Here is a 13,580-nt window from a genome sequence, read left to right as displayed (position 1 = left end):
TTTGCTGCGGCTGCGGCGGAGACAATAACCCCGACCTAAGCTCGGGCCGGTGCACCCTCTGCGGCCATATTCTGTGCTCCTGCTGCCGAGTGTATTGAGCCACTTGACTGATGACTTCGGCCCATCTGTTTTGGGCGCCTGGTTGACTGTATTACTAGCTGCGTTGACGGCTTTTGGTTCTTCATTCGGTGATTCTCTTCGATGATTGAGCTCTTCTGTATCGATTTTCAGTGGCATTTTTTTTTCCGTTTCGCTCTTCGTCTCTTGTTTACCTTTTTCTTCTTTTGCGTTAGGATACCATTCGATAGATAGCGTTGGTTTCGCTTGAGATTGGGCTAGTTTTATGAACAAGATTGATACTCTATAATGTGCCCCACGATCGTCTTATGCAAAAGCATCCTGTGACCTAAGTATATCCAGCGATTTAGGGCCAAAGCTGTATTGAGATAGGAGCCACAGGAAGGTCAGGCATCCGCATTAGGATCGAGGACAACAGTGATAATGAAATAGACATTTCAATTACGCCGTCTATGTTTTCCCCGTCTTTGTCCATGCTGAGGTATGTCTTCGGCACCCGCAGGGTTCTCCGACTCTGTGGGAGGTTCTAACCCAGCCTCTTTCTTCAACCTTGTCACAACCGGTCCCAGGGCAAAGGCGCTCTCGCGATTACTGTGGTCCGCACAAGGGCTGTGCTTAATAGGGAGAAGCCACTCGAACAGAGAAAATCCCATTACCTGCTGTAGATTTTTGAGTGGACTTCCAAGGTCAAATGGGTTTTCTCCCGGTAGGGTTTGTAGGATTGCGAACACATGCTGCTCTCCGACTGGGAATTCCCGCGCGACTTCTGATTCCGCTGGAGGAACAGGCGGGAGGGGGTAGGTGATTGTACGGAACGTTGGTGCCCAGCGTTTGCTGAGGATGTGCCTTGGCACGCGGATTGCCAAGGTCCACACTGCCGAGCGGCGGTTGAGGTTCTCAATCGTCGTCAGATTGTACACGGCAAGTTGCACAGAGCTTATGGTCATTCCAAAGGCGAAAAAACCAAAAAGAGAACTCCTAGTGGCTTGTAAGAACGGATATACATGTCTTAGCGATGGAAATATACTCACAGTGCGAGACAGACAATCCAATGAGCATTGGTTCTTCCGGCCTGTAGATTAATAATGCATTAATTGAGACTCCTTCTAGGTCAACCAGATCATGCACTTACCTCCCGTTTGAGCTCGGCAGTATATATCGCAAAGACGATAAGAACAAATATGCAGTAGAACATTGTATAAACGATGAATTGGATAAAAAACTTGAACGAGGTCTCCGAGACTACACCGCCAACCCTTCGGACGTGTTAGTCTCCTTCCAATTGCAGAAGCTCGCGATGCGTTCCGACATACCATGGGCAAAAATGATCCATCTTACGGACACATCGGTCAACCTCTCGACAGTGGTGGGCTCTGTCTGTCTTGAACTGACAGCACGTGGAGCAATACACTGGTCTCCCATCCGGCTGACAAACAAAGACATCTTTGGTGTAGAAGCTCTCCAGTCCTTCTGCATCCAGAGGGTATGCCTTTGCTCCCGCATTGTACTCAAGTCCTCGTTCGACGTCGCCTCTGTCAGATCTATCAGTTTTCTCCGTCGTTTTGGGACGATGATGTCCACTCTTCCTCCTATGATGTCTTCGATGACGGTGCTTTGAGCCCTCACTGTCTGTGTGATTCCGAGGACATGCTTTACCCCGCGGCAGATAACCGGGGTTCAAGACAACGTTATACAAAAGTCGGAGGTACGTGACCAATACAGGAATAAGCAGGACGTAATATACGGCGAGTATAGCGGCGCCAGCGCCAGTTCGAGGCCTTCGATCATAATGGCGAGCAGGATGTAAGAGGTAGTCGACTGATATTCAAATTCACATTAGACTGGCTTGAGGCTGGTATGACTGGGGTAGAGGATGCTGACCGCATAATGGTTTCGTGATAGCATAAGTGGCATAACCAAACACACCGACCAAGATGGGAGGTATGATTCTGGCAACGGCGAGATTGACACGCTTATCCGCGCCGCGAGGTGCCATTTGAAACTAATTCCAAAATGTTTGCGATCGCCTGTGCATTGAGGAGTGGTGATAAGATAGAAAGACTTGGTAGAGTTTCTGTCAGAAGCATCTGCATCAATCATAAAGTGGTTCGGCCCTCATGAAACCAGGCAATTAGCCGGCTCGAGTACGTTGCATAAGTATTATCTTGATATGACTGCACTGGTTTGGATTAGAGACAAGATTAAGTAGATTTGGATTAGATTATGATGATGTTGAAGCAGCCTCAGGAACATAATGATGATCAGCAAGTGCAAACATCAACAAACAGAACGGATGACGTAATGTTACGGCGGACTATAGTACTCGTCAAAAAGATGGTATGGGTTGGCTATAGCTCATTGTAATGCTTCACCTTAATATATAAAAAAATTATTTCTTCTTAATAGCTTTAACTTTCTTAATATTACAGTTCCTTGACTTTAAGATGCTTCTGTCCCCTTTCCTTCATAATAGTAATCATCTCGTCTAGATCCTTGGATGATAGAATTTCCCAAACACCCCAATCAATACGATTCCAAAAGTAGAACTTCTCCCCGGCCTTAAACATGAGTATACAGCTTTCTGTATCAAACATGATAGGCTGGCCTTTTCCAAGTCGATAACTTCTAGTGATTTCTTGACCCTGACCATCATCTGCAGCCCATTCATACTCATAGTCGAGTTCTTCAGGGTCTGTAGTCCACCCTTCTGGGGGATCAATCTAAGGTGCTATAAGTTAGTTTCATAAGCTCTTAATAGTGCGGACAGATGGTACAGACAATATTCTTACAGATTGAGACATGGCAGTGAACCTGTATCAAGCTTTAGTGTTCGGTGAGGAGTAGACTGCAAGTAGAAAGAAATAGATATAAGGAGGTGATCGTTGAGTGGTGAGACGTAATCATTGTAAAAATACCAAAAGTCCACATTGTAGCTATAGTCCACCGTACATGTGCTCCCTCCATGTAAACAAGGCTGAACTTCTGTGGCCAGTACAAAGATTCAAGCCTTAAGTATCTTTATGCTATGCAAGAGTTATTTCTTAAGGTTTTACTGTGATATTGTGGCTTGGGCGATTCAGATTCTTGGGTCTACCATTATCGACCATATCAGCCCACGTTTCAATATTCACTTGATGATCCTGCCCTCAACGGCACCTTGGGCCCAACGGATCGGTGACCTAGCGAGCGTTACAGTCCCAGGCATGAATTTTTCTGCCTGTACTTGTAGGTCATCTCTGGATACGAGCATCGTCCCCTCTCGAATGAAGGCAGACGCCGACTTTCATGAGTCTCCGGTCAAGCCAAATGGGCTATTCGACTAAGGTGTCAATCGTAGACAACTTTGGCTAGTTCAAAACGAAAGGGAAGAGCTCAATCGGCTGGGATGGTCGACAAGGAATTCGTGGAATCTGGGTGTAGTCGGAATGCCTTCAGGAACCGGAACTGAGGGTAAAATGCATTTGACCTGGGTCAAGCAGACGCAGTGTAGCAGTACGAAACCATGCTACTAATAATAATCATGGTCAGAGACAAAGAATGAAAGGGGAGAGATGATGCGAGGGAGGAGAGGACAGCATAACCATCACATAACCATCACCATCTATTTTTAATGATTGTTGACAATGAATCATCCTCTCACTCTGCTCCCCTGTCATCTTCCACGTTGAACAGATCATCGATTACTCAACGTCATCAGAGAAGAGATCTTGTAAGACGCGATAAATGATGACTGGATATGTCGAATGATGGCTTAGGCAGCAGGAGCACGTGGAATGCAGCCTTGTCTTGTGCTTACCTTACTACGGAGAGGGCCGAACAGGATTTGACCGATTTGACCGACAAATGCGACAGGGAAAATGGCTTTCCGAGTACATTTGGTGAGCAAAACTAACGGTCAGCGCCATTATGAAAGTGCCCCAGGTAATTACAGTATGACTGTTCTTTCTTCGACGATGATTTCCGCGACGAATCATGCGAGGACGAATGCACGACGGAGCCTCTTGCTGTAGGTAACCAGGCATTAGGGGGGATCGTTGCCTGAATCTGCTGGTACTAACGCGCCGCAAGTGGAGTCGTTCTCGAGAGCCGCTCAGAGTTAGTACGTCGTTTCAGCAGGCAACACGCGCGCGGAGTACAAACGGATGGACTATCACAGAAGCCAAGGAAAAGAAAACAAAATGCAAATGGGCAAGGGGCAAGAAGAATGCAGACGATATTACAAAATTGTCTCTACTTGGGGTGAAAAGGGCGGAAATCAGAGGGCATTCGGGCAAACGCGACATGTCCAAGCCACTGCTGATTCCGCCTTTTCCATCATAGACAGTGGACCCTCAAGGAGGGTTTGAGTCAACACCAGTGCTTATTCTAGCGGTCATTCTACTCAGATGTTCGCATGTTGATTCAGAAATGACTTCAATGTCGTTCTCGAGATAGCATCTAGGCACTGATGGACCCATTATTCACCCCGCCAAGCCACATTCGATCTACTGCCATCCTAATGGCCCCGTCTCTAACTTCTCTTAGTAGGCGGATTCAACTAAGCTATTCTGCTTGCTTGCTTGCCTGATGATATGCCTGAGGATGAAGGTTGATTCGCTGCAAATCTGGGGCGCCTTCTGGATGTCTGGGGCTTTTGCCTGGGAGAAGCCACACTTGTGCCCTTGTGAGCTGCCTTGCCCATTGTTTGATGTGATTCATGTCTTCATCATCATCTCATTCTTTGTTTTTTATTTAAACATGCTTCAATCCCTCATGATGGACACTCTTTCCTTCTTCATCATTCCAAGCAACAAGCATCCTCTATATAGATCTATCTTCCAGACTCTCAAGACTACTATTCGTCTCCTCCATCGTCAGGATCATCAACTCAATCATCTCTTCCATCTCAATCATGCCTGGCTCCTGGTACACCGAGGACATGAACATGAACATCAACATCAACATCAACGACTCACTACACGGCTGCCACGACATGTCTTCCTACCACACTGTTCCTGCCACCAGCAGAAGCCATCTACATGACAATCGTCAAGCCAGCCTACAGGGCTCATCAATGCCCTACGAGGATCTTCCGGAGACCTACTTCGCCGGCCGCTCTGGCCGAGGGACACACATGAACAAAGTCTACAGCCAAACATACATGTACATCTGCTGCCAGTGCGGCGACGGGCCCAAAGTATACAATGTCCAACCGAGATGCACAGAATGCAACCACATTGTGTGCTCCAGTTGCAAACCTGTCAAGTAGTACCTGTTCTCCAGCAAAACATCTAGGTAAGGACTTCTGCCCATGTACCGACACTGAGGAGCCGAAGCTGATACATTTGTGCTTACAGAAATCCAGGATGGCTGCGCCTACCTGCTGTATATTGCATTTGGATTGGTTTTCAGTTGAGTTGTCATCGTGAGCGACGCATTATTATGGATACAACATGAAACATGAAACGAACATGAGCATGGGAGTTTACGGTTATTTTCTGGGAGGGGTTGCATATTTGGACCGGATAGACTCTTTTGGATACAGTGCTATTTTGATGAATGTACTACTTATGATGCTAGATCGGGCGGGTTGCAATGAGCTGAGCTGGTCTCAGCTCATTGTAGCCCTGGGGGAAGTCTGAGGGCTGTGGGGCTGTCATTTCTGATTTATTCTTTGTTTTCAATACTGTTTCTGGCTGATGTTTGACGTTTGAATTGACTGAGTTTGAGATCTGTTAATCAAATTGTTCCCTGCCACGTTGTGACTCTAAGATCTGTAGTTCATGTCTTGGTTGAATATTGACATGGGCCAGGGAGCCTTGTTGCCTGGGGTTGCCTAGCTGGAGATCGCGTGCCATATCTATTCCGTACTCCAAGTATACTTGTCTAGAAAATCTGTGACTGGCCACATTCAATCAGATTTAGTGGTTTGAATTTAGAGGAAAAGTTGTTCGGACTACTCTAGGAACAGAAAATCAATCCTAAGAATATTTTCATTGATTTTTCTTCAATATCTTTGCAGTCTAATTCCTCAACCACAAACCCAACGCTGGATGTATATACATGTAGATCAGCCACTGCATCATTAGTCAAAATCTAGATAATGAGACAGAGCAAGTATTGTGGCACAGTAGTATTTAGTACCTAGTACTAACTAGTTTTCTATCATAGTCTTATTAATCTCCATTTCGAGCCGCAGTCGATCACAGCAAGGATGACATGCATCATCCCCCTCCATTGATTCCACCGCCCTTTCTGTCGGGTTCCGTATGCACTCAACCCTATTCCCTGCGCAAAATAGCGGTCTCTAGCCAGGCATCTTACACTTTGCTTCTTCAGCTTAGAAATTCAGCCCTGTGCTGATACTTCATACCTGAGTAATCTGCGAATGACGCATTCTTGTGTTTATCAATTTGACTCGATGAGAAATACGAGGGTGGGCTGTGTTGCGCCCGGACTCTGTTCGACACAATGCCAGAATCACGGTTAGGCATTCTAAGTTTACCTGAATCTGCCTTGATCTAATCTTTTTTGTTGATGCTTCCAAGCCTGGAAGTGGTGTTAGATCCACCGTGTCTCCTGTCAACTTACCGATTCTGCTGCCTCCATGTGAGGAATTGTTTCAGCTCTGAACCACGATGATGAAACATCCTCTGCCTTGGACCTGTGGGGTCTATGCATGTTCTATTCTCCAATACTCCGTAGACAATCCTTCATACGGAATGACATTCTAGAATCATTTTCCATACATATCCCAACTGTGAGCCTGTATATGAGTAATCACTAGTAGTACCCAAACATATCCCCTTGCCAGTAGCCACATGGTATCACCGGCCCCAAGCCAAGATCTACCTTTGAGAATAAAGAACTGAGAATCTGCCCCCAATTCCGTTGTACGACTCGGAAGAAGCTGCTCTAATCTAAATTTAATTTCCGATATCAGAAATAGATGTCTGCTCCTACGCCGTTACAAGATCCTCCTATTTTGGTTTGCCGTTCAGCTAGAAATGGGGTCCAAAAGCTGAAGATGACATCCCCTAAAAAATGACGTTGACACCGTTGGAAAAACTTAGTAATCCTTCCATTGTCTCCTTTATTTGATCCTTCATTATGTGAGATGGTTAATTTAGTCACCGGTCATTCAGCCTTGATTTATGCTGAAGAAGTAGGATGGCCATACTCTAGTCCTACTCCTGACAAAATATACTACCCACTTCTATATTGCATGGCCGTGTACCCAGACAACAAACATAACATATAGATTCCTATAACAAAGTACTAAATCAAGAAAATGCTGCATAATAATAATATTATTACAATATTAATCTTTTATCTTCGCCTCAAAACCAGGTCCCATCCTACCGACATATCTCCATACCCTGTCAAAGAACAACATCGGAGTCCCAATGCAGAAGCACACTAAGACAATGAAATGACTCAGAACCTGCAATATTCAATGCATGGAAGTTTCTGATTCGATTAGTTATGACTCAAAGATCCAGGATAAGTTATGGTCATCCCCAAAGTACAAGGGTTTCTATTCAGTTTAGTCTACAAACTGGTCTGCGAGTAGCTGAAGTGCACAGCCCTAAGTCTTGAGGATTGTAGGATCAAATGATCGCGGTACAGTTCTGCTGTTCAAATACTGAGTTGACGTACATGAGTCATGATATTAATCATGATGACATTCAGACTTCACTAGTGACCTTGGGGCCCAATCTATCAGACAAGCTTGTCTCTCTCCATTGTCTGTGCAAACGCCCGTCTGCGCCTTGTTGTGCCCGATAGGCGCTCTACGCCCGGCTCCAGGCTCGGCCGAGATACGCGGACACAAACTCGGAACAATGAATTAGATAGCAAGATGTACGATCATACTCTCATTTGAATGGAAAATGAATGATTTGATAATTCACTATCACTATGTATCTCTACCACCCAAAAGTCGCAGCTGTACAGTTTCCATCCCGTCGAACATGGAAAGTAAAACTGGTACGCGTTGATCAGTCCGCACCATTGCAAGTCTCAGTAGCTGAGATGGATATTATGCTCATGGCCCACAGACTCCGCGAGGCCTTAGTGATGTTCGAAAGAGAGGGCGAACTACCTACGCCCCGCTGATAGAGAAAATATGGTTGAGATCCTACCAAAACTCCATGCTGCTCTTTTGTTACCAATAAGCACAGATCAACAGGGTAAGAATGAGAACACCCTGTTATGGATCAGAGGGCAACACCAGTGATCCTATCTTTCGTAAAAGCAGAAGTATAGAAGGTCAAGTGGTGCGTATGTATTAGACAAATGGACGGAGAAAATCTCTGATGACAAACAGAGCAAGTGAGTGTCAGGTATCAGAAAGTCGTATAAGGATATCTTGTTTATGGTGTCAAGAGGCGAAGATTTTTTCAGGTGGTTGTGTGGGCACACTTGCATGCAGAAGTGTCACGGGCTCACCTTGGTAGAGGAAAAGCTTCTTCCATCAGATGAACAAGTACCATGCTCCTGTTACAAGGGCAAGACACGTGATGGATCTTGGAGGAAGCGTCTACGGTATGCAGCAATTTCCGTGGCCACGGTATTGAAATCTTTCACCTTGTCGCGCCGCATTTCATTGATGATTTGTTTCAGCCCGGCGATATATTGGTCCTTCTCTTCAGGCGTTTTGCCCTCTCGAAGGGATCCCATCTGGACGAGGATCTTGTCATCTGTCAAAATCGATATCACTGTGTGTCAGCATCTCCTTGCCACATTCGAAACAAACTGACAATATCTGGATGTGTTCATAAAAGAAGGGAAAGAGGTAAAAATCAGGATAGGAAATGAAAAGCAATCAGAAAACAAGGAACCCAGGATGATGGGAGTGAATTGTGGGGCTAAGTCATGAATCGGATTGTGACATGAAGGATGCTGCAATGTTTTGGCCTGAATATGTCGACGCACCGCTAAGAGTCATGTCACGAAAATGCTGGAAGTCGCATGATCGGTCATTGCAGACACCGCCGGTAGCCTCATAGGGACAGAGATATTTCTCAGAATCGATGTTGTGACTATATGTTAGGGATCGAAAGCCGCCCGAGACATTCTCAGTGAATCTAGGGTGGTAGCGGTAAGCTTTGAACCATCTCAATGGGCTAACGTAGGGCGTGAATCTGTGAGCTTTCTCCTCCAGCGGTTCATTCTACAAAGTCGTCAGCAGTGCTTCTCCCCGAATTAGAGATAATCCGCACATTCGAGAGCCCAATCTTCTGCTGGGAGCTGGTTTGTGGTTGAACTTCCAGTTCCTGAACCTTTCCCATTAGCGGCATATCAGCTCTCTCGACCCCAAAAACCTCTGCAGACTTTACGGAAGCAAGAGAAACAGGACTGAAAGGGGGAGTATAGACGGAATCGGCAGGGCTGCTGTCCGCTTCGGGCTCTGGTGGCTCGTACGCGTCGGAGATGGAAGATTCGCGGGAAACTTGCTTTTCGAGTTCCCGAACTTCTTGCGCATTGGGGGGTAATACATCGGCTGCATTCCCGGCATCGGGAGCATGCGGGACTCGCGGCCGTTCCGGAAGCGCGTGGTCAGGATTTATCTCGCCCTCCACTGTCTTCTGATCGGTCTCTGGGATGCTGCTCAAAGCTTCAGGCACACAAGGCTCCGATGTGGGGGTTTCGCATTCCATGGACTCTTCGCCATCAGCTGGCACAGAGCCTTCACTAGAATCAGCAGACTCATCCATCGCGGAGCCTAGAGATTCTGATGGGGAGGAAGAGGATGCATCGTTTGCCAGATCCACAGCGTCATCAGACTCGTCCGCATCCATAGACAGATCTGAGGTAGCAGAGGGCTCCGCCTGAGATGCCAAACGAGAAATCGGAGACCCTTGGACTGAACGTGCCACAACTTGACTCCGCTCCTCGGCAGCGGGGACGTCTGCCAACGAGGAACCATACCTTGCCGGAGAGCTTTGAGGATGTATCGAACCTGCAATGAGATTTTTGCGTCATGTAAGCTCCAATTTCCACAGCACTATCCGTGCAAAGTCTGCAATAACCAAGAATGTAGGACGGAAATAGGTGACAGCCAATTAAACGTACCTTCATCTGACGCTTGGACTTGTTCCTTCGCGTCCAGCTTACGTTGGGCTATCTCCAGCTCTTCTAGAGTGAGGCCTTTCAACTCCAGATTGAGACTATGCAGCTCCTCAAGAAGTTGTTGTCTCCCTTCCTTCCCCCTGGCAATATCACGCAGGAGGTTCTGCTCTTGTATTTTGACTTCAGCAAGCCGGGCTTCAGACTTTTGAATCTCGGCATCCAGAGCGGGAACACCTGATTCAATTTCCTTCTTACGCAACAATTTCGAGCGCATCTCCTCAAGGTGGTCGGCGTCCTTGAGGGCCGAAATGCGCGCGATTGATTCCGACGAAAGGGTCTCGGGATTATCAGAATCGTCTGCTGGAACCGAAAGAATGGCTTCGGCAGCAGCATCTAAGAGAGCCACTTGAGGAGGCAATTTATGAGCCACAGGCTGCAAAGTGACATTGCTGGTTTGATTTTCTTGATCAGCGGACATTGGGTTGACTGCAGTGGATGAAACCGCTATTTCTGAAGGGCGAGGCGATTGTGTGCGACTTGCTGCTAGCTTCGCTTGCTTCCGTTGCTCAAGTTCAGCGATGCGCCGATGCATTGCCTGTATTTCAAGATGCTTCTTCCGAAGGTCTTCTTGATCATGATTTCTGTGATTTTGGGGTGTAGCAGAGGTGGATATTCCTTGACTTGACACAACCGGCCGTTGAAGAGAGTCGGCCGATGAAGGAAATGTTCGGAACGAACCTGCGGGGCCTACTGAGCCGCCTTTTGGCGATGTCTTCCCGGCGGGCTCAATCTCCATTTCGTCGTTCTCGTCATCTCCATAAAACTCATCATCACTGATATCGATGATCAGTCTATCCTCTGAAACATTATGATTTACTCCGTTATGGGACCTTTTCGGTGTAAGTGAAGGCTCGTCAAAGTCAGATGCTCTTGGACGCTTGCGTTGATTGACATGGGGCTGTGGCGTCGAATCAACGACCAAGCCAAGAACGCGTGTGACAGATGGCTCTGAGTCTGTCATGAACAACCCAGGAATACGCGAGGGAGCAGTGGGCTCTGGGTCAGGAGGTCTAACAGGTAATGGATGTTGAATCATCGGGGTGTTGGATGCTTGAGACACCGGGGCGGGACTGCTTCCGTTGCTTTGCCGTACCTCTTCACGAGGCAAAGAATCTGTTTGCGCTTTTTGCTGACTTCTCACCAAACCCTGCTTCTTGAGCTGCTCGATTCGCTGTCGGGCTAGTTCAGTTTGCGCCTTGTTTTTCTCTCTAGTTCGCATGTCCCTGTCCTTAGGAGGGGTTTCACGCTCAGAACTCACAGCCGCGCCTTTGCCAATGAGGGCAGACACCGGGCTTTCAGACGATGGCGCTTCCTTTGCAGAGTCAGTTTGAGGGGTTGAGGGCGCTCCAGAGGCCTTGGCAGCTTTCGCAGCAAGCATACGCGCAATCACCTCTTTTCTTTCCAATGGTTTGGCAGGGGTGCTGGGCTGGGCGGTAGGGGCAGGAACAGAAGCAGGCATGTTTGCCGCGGCTGCGGTCACTGGCATTTTGGTTTCTCGTTTAGCGTGATCCAAGGTCACAGGAGCATGCCCAGTTCCAACATTGCTGCTTGAACTCGACTCAAGACCTGCAGCAGCCAGGTTTCCTGGCACGTCAACGGACTTGGCAGGCGGATTGATAGTTGGAGATACACCGTCTGGTTGTGGCGTAGAAACTCTAATTCCAACTTCTTCATAAAGCTGCCTAAGTACTGCGGGGTGGATTCCCTCTCCTACCAGCTCACTGTAACGAATGTTGTGAGGCGCTAAGCTTAGAAGCGCGCCTTGTGCTTGAATTCGAAGTTGTGCTAGTGATTTCCCGCTTTCGTGTGATGCTGGCAAATCTTTTGTAAGTGGGGAAGACGTATCTTCGTGGGGTGGAGCTCCGGGAGCACTGTTCGACACAAATGGCTCAGGGTTGACCGAACCTGGAGGATCATACGCTGTGCAAAATTAGTGAATCCATCTCTCAAAAGTGAGCCCAAGCGAACATACGTGACTCGGATTCCCTGGCCGATGTGTACGATCCAGTTGAGGATGCCTCGCCTTCTTCGAGGTCCAGTTTGGACGCGTTACGACTTTTCGCCGCAGAGCTCCTTCCAGATTCCTTGTTCCCAACCACTGTCGTAGCGTTGTAAGTGCCTGTCGCGTGCCCATTTTGCTGCGTCAGAGTTGACGGTCTTGCGTCTGCTCGCGTTTCGGACAAGCCTGCGTTCTTTGAACTCGTCGGCGTGGGCCCCTCCATATCGGTAAGTTCACCTTCTTCTCGATCAAGATCTTTTCGCGTACTCGGTGCTGTGGCGGCTCGAGAGCTAGCACTATTCATGGACATCGAATTGGCTTGCGAACGAAGATCACCCGATGAGGGGCGACTCGGCGCTTGAATGTTGGCTGCGGGCATCGGTAATGGCGGGTATCTCAACGGAGGCATCTGGATGGGTGGGAACGGAGGTGGGGGAAACTGTGACGGTGTGAATGGGCTCATGAAGGGGAAAGGCGGCGGTGGTAGAGGTAATCCCGCTACAGGACCTCCTAAACCAGGAAGATTCGAAGTCATATTAAGGTTGGTCAAGTCGTTATAGCTGAACGGTTGGTTGGCGTTGTCGTGCGGCTGCTGAGCCGACGAGATATCTTGACTGAAGGGTAGATGGGGTGGAAGGGAAGATGGCATGGAAGTTGACGGGAAAAGATGTGAGTGAGGCCATTGCTGGGTGTGAGGCGGATCGCCTATTGAGGGCGCCGGGGGATGCTGCGACATGCTTGGGGTAAAATATCAACTGAGGCTATTCAACACAAGGGTATCTTGATAAGATTGTACTGTGATGAGTAAGTAAGACGCGGGCCTGTGTTAGCTTCACGGATTCAGGCATCGCACATCATATAGTAGGCAGCTTCGCATCAGTGTCACCAGTCGTGGATGGGAGACGCCAAATCTAAGAGAAGAAGACAACTCAAGCTTTTCACATTTCAAGCCTGTAAATGACACATGAGAATATGGCTATCCGCATATGATCGTGGGCGCAAGAGATGTGGAGAAAAACACGGGTTGACAAGGACAGGAGAAGTGAAGCGCATCTGCGAGAATGCTATTATTTCGAAATGCAGGATCGAGTTTCGTGCCACGAAATCCACGTGACTAGTGCATGGACAGATCGGGACTAGCACCAGATCGGCGCTCCGCAGCCTAAGGAACCACAGGATGACGGATGTAAACAAACAGCCGGCCCCATCACAATGCAGGTGCGCAGGTACTTTGGGTTCAAGCTGTGTTCACCCATGCCTTACTGAGTCTTCATCTGTATCTTCTTTGTTCTCAGTGCACGCAGGATCTCTTTTACCTCATTTTTATATTATGTTTTGGCTTTTCCCTTCCATTGGAGATTAATGACCTTGTTAGCAACACTTCCTAATG

General features: G+C 47.7%; 2 protein-coding genes across 2 annotated transcripts; both read right to left on the bottom strand.

The window, feature by feature from the left end:
- Positions 1-515: 515 nt before the first annotated feature.
- Positions 516-2,074, bottom strand: PFA5 (DHHC family palmitoyltransferase; the record flags this gene model as incomplete). Its single annotated transcript, XM_026762520.1, has 5 exons — positions 516-1,056; positions 1,110-1,150; positions 1,211-1,334; positions 1,392-1,896; positions 1,960-2,074. The coding sequence occupies 5 exons, from the start codon at positions 2,072-2,074 to the stop codon at positions 516-518; spliced, it is 1,326 nt and encodes a 441-aa protein (XP_026617345.1).
- A 6,485-nt stretch (positions 2,075-8,559) lies between these two features.
- On the bottom strand, positions 8,560-12,926 carry CDV56_108713 (uncharacterized protein; the record flags this gene model as incomplete). Its single annotated transcript, XM_026762332.1, has 5 exons — positions 8,560-8,759; positions 8,995-9,232; positions 9,282-10,021; positions 10,135-12,111; positions 12,164-12,926. 5 exons carry the CDS (start codon positions 12,924-12,926, stop codon positions 8,560-8,562), a joined length of 3,918 nt encoding a protein of 1,305 aa, XP_026617344.1.
- Positions 12,927-13,580: the final 654 nt, after the last annotated feature.

Source organism: Aspergillus thermomutatus, assembly GCF_002237265.1.
Source record: "Aspergillus thermomutatus strain HMR AF 39 chromosome Unknown NODE_25, whole genome shotgun sequence".
Lineage (NCBI taxonomy): Eukaryota > Fungi > Ascomycota > Eurotiomycetes > Eurotiales > Aspergillaceae > Aspergillus > Aspergillus thermomutatus.
This window is presented reverse-complemented; position numbering and strand designations above follow the sequence as displayed.